The 8,267-nt window shown below is 30.8% G+C and overlaps 2 protein-coding genes across 2 annotated transcripts in view; one reads left to right on the top strand and one right to left on the bottom strand.

Annotated features, from left to right (window-relative positions):
- The first annotated feature begins 1,745 nt into the window (after positions 1 to 1,745).
- LOC119667268 lies at positions 1,746 to 5,127 on the top strand. Its single transcript, XM_038076558.1, has 3 exons — positions 1,746 to 1,809; positions 4,129 to 4,524; positions 4,679 to 5,127. The coding sequence occupies exons 1-3, from the start codon at positions 1,746 to 1,748 to the stop codon at positions 5,125 to 5,127; spliced, it is 909 nt and encodes a 302-aa protein (XP_037932486.1).
- A 2,795-nt stretch (positions 5,128 to 7,922) lies between these two features.
- LOC119667269 (GRB10-interacting GYF protein 2-like) overlaps positions 7,923 to 8,267 on the bottom strand; it is a 9,920-nt gene continuing 9,575 nt past the window's right edge. The window contains exons 3-4 of the mRNA XM_038076559.1: positions 8,063 to 8,265; positions 7,923 to 8,009 (exon numbers count right to left, since the gene is read on the bottom strand). Of these exons, the coding sequence (XP_037932487.1) occupies positions 7,923 to 8,009; positions 8,063 to 8,265 (290 nt within the window). The remainder of the gene's footprint in view (positions 8,010 to 8,062; positions 8,266 to 8,267) is intronic.

Genomic DNA, 8,267 nt, shown 5'->3' on the forward strand with positions numbered 1-8,267 from the left:
AAGAGTATATACACATAGAGTGTGCATGTCGAACAAAATATCAGTCACAAAAATTTTGTTCTACTGGTTTTTTAAAAACCCAGGAATTACTCAATATTTGAGTCCTTTTACTATATGTGTGCAAAGAGACTGTATTTTCATTGATATGTGCACATTATCACACTCAACCGCTCTTTTGGTTATAAATATGCTCATTTGGATATAAAAACATATGTATATACATATATGCATTTTATATTATGTTCGTTTTCTTTAATTTGTATGTATATTTAAATATGTTCATATTTCGTTTATTAAACTATTTTGTATATACATATGTTTTGTTCTTTATCATTTTACTAATATTTGCAATATTACAATTTAATTTAATTCTAAGAATGGAAAATATGTACTTATATAATATTCGCTAATTTGACACTTGCTTAACTTAATTAATTCTAAGAATATAATTATCTATTTTACAATATTTGCTTACTTAATAATACAAATTATTTTAATAATATTCGTATTCTTAACATTCAAAAAAAATTTAAATTCACTATATATTTTTATGACTAAATTCTGGCTAAGTTCTTTTACATTATTGTTAATAAGAGTTGTATTAATTGATCTTATATTAAGTGCTAACTTGAATTGTAGAGCTAACATATTTCATATTCATTTTAGAAATGTGTGTTGATTTTAGACTTCTCTAAGGCCCACAAGCAATGCTTACGAAGTAAAAGCAGAATTAAAAAATCAAGAAGCTGGATTAAATGTTCATTACAGGGCCCCTTAAACCACTGAGGGGTTTTTTTCTTGCACATTCCTATTATTAAACTTTTAATGCCAATTGCATCTGGTTTATTCTTGAATACATTTTTAAAAACCTCGACATGTTTACAAGAAACATTGAAAAAACTTTCTGATGGCGCAAACAGGTTACCGAAATTTGAAAGAGAATTATAATTTTTATAGTAGATGAAAAGCTCACTTTTAATTTTACTATTAATAAAATTTAAACATGTTTTTATTTAAAATTGGTAATAATGTCCTAACCTGTAAAAAATGTAAAAAATGATAATTTTTCAATTAGTAGATATAAAATTATAAGGGTTCAAATTTCGCCAAAATTGTACGAAATCTCAATTTCGCCAAAATTTCATACAATTGCGAATAACATACAATAATTTACAAAATATACTGTAATTTTCGGTTTTACAGAAAATTCTATTATGAATGAAATAAAATGGATTGTAAACAAAAAATAAGTTTTTTGGTATTTTTGCAGACATTTATTCCTTTGATATTTTCATTAGTTGCTGTTCTTGATTTCTCAATTGTTAAATGCACCTTTCTACATAAAAATACCAACAACTGTAGTTCAGAGCGCAGAAAAGCAATACAAACTGCTTTAAAACTCATTAAGTATAAAATGCTTAAACACTCCAAACTCTCCCGCATGTTAAAGCTCAAAAATTAAAAATTGGGTCACAACGAGTCCATGTGACACAAAAATAACTCAAATACTATTTCCCCGATTTCTGCGACCGATTTTTGTGAAATTGCCATCACTTCATTTTTAAGATTTTTTGAGTGATGCACACTCTATGTATATATACTCTTTGACTGAACGAAAGTGGGCGAGCAGTAGAGCAAAATTGCAAAAATTTAGAAGCTCTCTTGGAATATAGAAAAGTTGATATTAAAGCATTAGAAACAGTTCAAATAGTCGAGAGAGATAAAAAGAAATTCGAAGAGAAAAAATGTCGGAACAAAAACCAAGAGAGACAGCTGTTGGCTTGCATGCTAGTTGTGAAGCAAATCAAAGTAAATGTGTGTTTTGCAAAAATAGCACTCATGCTTCAAAAAATTGCAAAAAAAATATGCCCGACGAACATAGAAAAAAGATTCTTAAAGACGAAGGTAGATGCTTTATATGCACAAATAAAGATCACAATGCAAAATTCTGCAAAAACCAATGGTGAAAGTGTGCAACATATAATGGTAGACATTTAACAATAATGTACGAGAAGAAACACTTAAAAGAGAACCGAAAAAATCAAGAGAGGGAGAGTTCTAATGAAACGAACATAGTGGAGCAAGCAAATGGAAATAAGCAGATGACATCATCGCTGAATGCTATGAAAGCAGAGGATAATAAAATTTACTTGTAAACAGTAGAGGCAATTATTGTAAACAAAAACAGTAATAAACGGGAGTCAACGAACATATGTAACTGAGGAGCTTGTCAGCGTTTTAAATTTGCCTGTAATTGATTATGAAGAATTCAAAATTTCAGAATTTGATGAATTGGATGAAAATAAGTCTGTGAACCGTTTTAAGCAAGTGATTTTCCACATAAAGAGCCAGTATTGTGATAACGTCATTGAAATAAGTGCAACTGTCGTTCCACAATTTTTTCAGACTTTCTGCCTGTACCAAATGTACAAGGTAAGGTAAAGGTAAATACAAATTTATCGAAAATAAACTCGCAGAAAAAATCATCGTATCTAAACAAATATTGTCAGGAATTAATTTGTTGATTGGGCAAGACAACTTTTAGATTTTTTGTACACATAAAGTAGAAAGAATAACAGATAGTTTGACAGCAATGAAGACAGATTTAAGTGACATGACTTCATACTACATGCCACATAGACCAGTATATCGTGAAGAAAAAAACAACTACGAAGATGCATATAGTTTTTGATGTATCATCAAGTGGCCTCACTTGATCAGGTGACAACTTACTGTCAAGCTTAGTGTCAATGTTAGTAAGGTTTCGTTTAAAGAGAATTGCCATGACACCAGATATTCAGATCGCATTTTTCAAATTGCTATAGACGAAAGCGATCGCAATACACATAGATTTTTATGATATGACAAAATGAACAACTACCTAATATTGTGGAAAAGTGAATGACGAGAGTAACATTTGGAGTTACCTCTAGCCCTTTTTGCTATCCGCAATTATTCGAAGACATTTAACGAGTTGCAAAGCAATATTTCCAGCAACAAGCTGGAAATATGTAAATGATCTTTTAATTAGTTGCCATTAAGTTGAAGAAGCCAAGAAAATTTATTTTGAATCGAAGCAAATTATGAGCGATGCAAAATTTGATTTGAGGAAGTGGAATTTAAACTGCATAGACATAAGAAAATGTTGTACAAACGAAAGTAATCAAGCAGCAATTCAAAAAATATGGAGAATAAATTGGTATATTCTTGAAGATGACATTAGCTTTGATCTGGAGAAGACCATTGAAACCATTGCCATTTTTAAAACGAACAAAACGAAATGTGATGAAGGCTATGGCAAGAATATATGATCCCTTTGGAATAATAGCACCGTTCACAGTGCGACTTAAAATTTTACTTCAAAACATTTGGAAAGTAAAATAGAAATGGGACACGTCATTAAATGACGAAAAGTGTTGCGAATTTGAAGCATGGCGAAACGAACTTAAAATATTAAGGCATTTCAAAATTTCTCGTTCTTTGTGTCACGCGGAGAAAAGTTTGATAGAGGCCCATATATTTGCTGCTGCAAGTCCAAAGGTATATGGCGTTGTGGCATATTTGATAACAGTGGCGAATGGGGTAGTTTCAAAACAAATTTATTTACTCAAGAAACAGAGTAAGCTTAATTACAAAAAGCGGTAATGATGAACTTTCGCTCCCAAAGTTAGGGCTCATGGCAGCTGTTATTGCTGCATGACTGAAAGCATTTTTATCAGAGTCTCTAAAACTACAAATTGATAAATACTACTATACCTAATTGGATTATGGGATGCGGAAATAAAATAAAGCCATACTTCACAACATGAGTTAAAGGATATTTAAAACTAACTAACATATTCAAGGGGAAACATTGCGATGGCAAAAGCAATCCAGCTAATTTTTTAGCTAGAGGGTGTATGGCCAAAAATTTGTTTAAAAACAATTTTTAGAAAAATGATCCAAGTTGGTTCTCGACAAAGGAAATAAATTTCGTAAACAACGAGAGTCTGAATGATATTTTATTAATATTTTCGAACATGAATGAAAACATTGCTAATCAAAGCGAATCATTTAAAAAAAAATAAACAAATATAGTAACATCAAGACAGTGTTAAGGTTAACAGTCTATATTATGAAATTTATTAGGAATATACAGAGGCGAAAATCATAAAGAAAAATACAAAAATACTTTTGGTAAAACTGGAACAGAAAAGATATTTTCCGCAAGAAGTGAGTTATCTAAAGAACAAAAAAATTTTGCAACAACATCGAAGTTGTTATGCTTATATCCAATTATTGACAATGGCGACATAAGACTTAGTTGCAGAATTTCAGTTAAAGTTTACGACGAAAGTCTGACAAAACCAGCTATCTTGCCTAAACTTTCTCGTTTCAGTAGGTTGTTAATAATTCAGGCTCATACTCTACATGGAGGTGTGAATGTAGAACTAGCATACATACGAAAGATATACTGGATGATACAGGGTCGTCAACTAATCAAAAATATAGTAAGTCAATGCATAGTATGTAAAAAGGTCAGAGGTAAAAGCGCAACGGTCTGTTTTGCCAACTGAACGAATTACAACAACAAGACCATTCAAGACGACTGAAATTGATTTTGCTGGACCACCATATATAAAAATCGAACGGGAGAATTATCAAAAAAAGGTTTATATAATGTTATTTACATGCGCAGTTATAAGAGCAGTCCATTTGGAACTGGTGAAAATTCTTACAACCAACAGGTGTATTGATGCTTTAAGACGGTTTGTAGCGCGTTGCAGTTGTCCAGAAACAATCATGTCAGATAATGCCAAAACATTTGAAAGAGCAAACAAAGAACTTCAAAAGCTAGAAACTTTACTTAAATCCGAAGAATTTCAGAACATACCAGCCCACAAAGGTTTTTCATGGAAATTTATATCAGAAAGAGCAGCATGGTGGGGTGGATTTTGGGAAAGATTAGTGAAAAGTATCAAGATATGTTTGAAGTCAGCTATTGGAAAATTGATGTTGACGTACAATGAACTGAACACATTATTGACAGAAGTTGAATACGTTATAAATATTCGTCCTTTAACCTACATAACATATGATGAAAAGGATTTAGAAGCTTTAACACCAGCGCATTTTTTAAATTCGTGACAACACAGCTTTATTATTGATGAGTTTAACTATGGCAGATGAGAAGTTACCGATTTATGGCAAAAACGTCGAGCGTTAATCGTAAGGCACCTTAAAAAATGACAGCAAGAATATTTGAACCAATTACGAAGTATTCACTACAATAAACCTCGTGCTTCAAGGAGTGTGAACTAGGGAGATATTGTTGGTGATAATTTAAAAACTCAGCTACAATAGAAAGTGGGTGTCATTAAAAATGTATACCACGGAAGAGACAACAGAATACGAGCTTGTGATGTCTAGATGAATAACAATCTTACCTTGAAGAGACCAATTCAATTACTGTATCCACTCGAGGTTTCTGCAACTCGCGGGCCCCAAGATGTGAAAACTAAAAAGAAATGAAGGGTTGCTTCTTGCCATTGATGTCTCTCTCTGTCTCTCAAAAATTTTAGTGATAACTGTACTCATGCATTATTTTTTTAGTCGTTAATAAACTGTCAGCAGAAACTGATGCTAAACCAGTGTTGCAAATTATTATTTTTTACAAAAGTTTTCTAATAACGATAATTAATTTTTTCAATATAAATAAAACAAAACGTTTTAATAAAATTATATTTTATTGTCATTTTCTATATTCATATATGCATTTAAACTCAACTATGAAAATATTATCTTATGAAAATACTAAAATGGCAGTCTTGGCGATATAGTCTCGACTCAATCACCTCAAAGATTGCTGAATATCAACACATCTCTACATTATTGACACTTCTTAGAATTTCCCTCAGCTAGAACCCAACTTAGCCTAAAGCGCTGTGCAGACTATCATACTGGTATGTCATACGAGAGAGAAAAACGTCGTATGACACACAGGTATGATAGTCTGTATCTCTTACCAACATGTTGGCGTGCTCACCAAAATTTTGGTGAGCAGCTCTCGCATACGTGTTGTGTATGATAGTCTGTCACCCCTAACGATTCATACGTCATACAAGAGCATTTTTGCCTTGCAAATTTATTGTAAGCAGGCGATATATGTGAAATTTTTATATAAATTTAATATGTTTTTTTATTATTTTGTTATTAATGTATTTATTATTATTACTATTAAAATCACACTTATAAATTTGTGTTAAATATTTAATTGTATTTTAGTTAAAAAAAATATAAATTTTTACATAAAATTCTTATAAAAAATTAAAATACAATTAAATATTTTATGTAATATATAAAATATTTTATTTAATTTATTAAATATTTTACTTTATTTTATTTTAATTTATAAACGATGATTATAAGTAAAATTTTTTTTAAAAAAACCTCTAAATATAAACATCGTTAAATTTATGATCTAAGCCCAGTAATAAAAAAACGTATTGAAAATTGGTCGTAATAACAAATAATTAATAACCCAAAATTTAAGACATAATCCTTTGTATTCCAAATATGCTTTTCTTTGTTAAAACTTGTTATTAAAATAAAAGAATTTTAAATGTTAATAACCTTTAACTAAAAAAAATATGGAAATGATCAAATTTCTTGAAAAACAAATAAGATATATACATTCTTATGTATATACATGTATATACATATATACATAATTTGTATGATCTATTTATGAAAAATTTCTTAAGAAATTTTACAGGTAGTGAATGAAATTAATTACGGTCCTTTACTGATCTTTTCATTTTAACTACTGTGCTTAATGACCAATAAACCTAAAAAAAATATGAATATGGATGCAGATAAAGCATTTTTAGATGCTTTCATCGAATGTTAACAAAAGTAATAGCTGTTTGTGGGATGTCCAAAGCTGTGAATATAAAGATCGCAAAAAAAAAGACGCGACATATATAAGATATACAAAATTATAATCAATTAAAAAGCACTCTTCAAAAATTTTGCCTAAATGACGACTCTTGTGTGTCATACCTGTTCAAAAAAATTCGGTCGCTAGAAGAAATTTGAGCAAGAGAGAGCACAACTCGTATGACACACCAGTATGATAGTCTGCACCGCACTTAACTCGCACATGACCTATATGTATGTAATAATATATGTATATATTAGTAACAAAAATTATTGCCAAAATTGTTTGTGTTTATTCAAAAACATGAGGTGTTGAATTTTTGAGCTTTTTAACCTGCTTCTGCGGTCTGATATTAATTGTCAACTTTTCGAAAAAATTCGTTCCGAAGGAACTGAAGTAGCTAAAGTTGTGATAAATGTGGACAAAGTATAGCTCTCTGCTTCCACCTCTCAAGTGGATTTGATTTTCGATCAACTAAAAGCTCCTCTAAGTACATTCGTATCTCGATTTTAGCTAAGGCTGTTGGAGTTTGAGTTTGACTACCCACCAAAGAGTCATCAAACTCTTGCCAAACTAAATCTTCGTCATCGTTTCTTAAGGTAACCCTGGATTCATTGCATAGCCTTTCTTTCGATATACTCTCTTTATTAACAAGAGCAGTGATTTCACTTTAAATACTTTGTTTTATAGTTTGAAAGGCGATATCGCTTGAAAAAACTTTTTTGTTAAACCTGGGGTCCAAAAACACTGCTTTCGCCATTGAAGAGTTGTCTTCCAAATCAGCAAATCTGGTACAAATAGAGTCCTTAAGTGTTTCAGCAATTTTCTTCCCTTCTGTTGATGTTGTTTTCTTAGCAACTTTAGTTAAAACCGCATTCTTTCTTCTATTAAAATACTCACCAATATTTCTTGATTTTAGTCTAATATTCTTAATATTTTTTAAGCCTTTTTGAATTATTAAATTACATGTGTGAGCGAAGCATGGAAAATGATACCATCCACATCAAGTAACAGCGCGCATAATATTTGCTGCATTGTCTGTTGCTACAGCAAATATTTGATCGGTCAAACGCCATTCATCTATTATTCGCTGTAAGAATTGAGTTTTGTAAAATAGCGTTAAAAAAAAATTATTTGCAGTACCTTGATTTCTGCTGCTAAATTTTCTGAGGTAAGCTTGAACCCACATTCCACGCAGCTAAGCAAACAGGAATTAAATTCCCAATTTTGTGATATGAAATGTGCTGTCACAGCCAAATAGCTTTTATTAGCACTAGAAGCCCACATGTCTGTTGTTAATGAAATACTTTTGGCTTCTTGTATGATTTCTAGTATTGATTCTTTCGCT

Source organism: Teleopsis dalmanni, chromosome 1 (genome assembly GCF_002237135.1).
Source record: "Teleopsis dalmanni isolate 2A chromosome 1, ASM223713v2, whole genome shotgun sequence".
Taxonomy (NCBI): domain Eukaryota; kingdom Metazoa; phylum Arthropoda; class Insecta; order Diptera; family Diopsidae; genus Teleopsis; species Teleopsis dalmanni.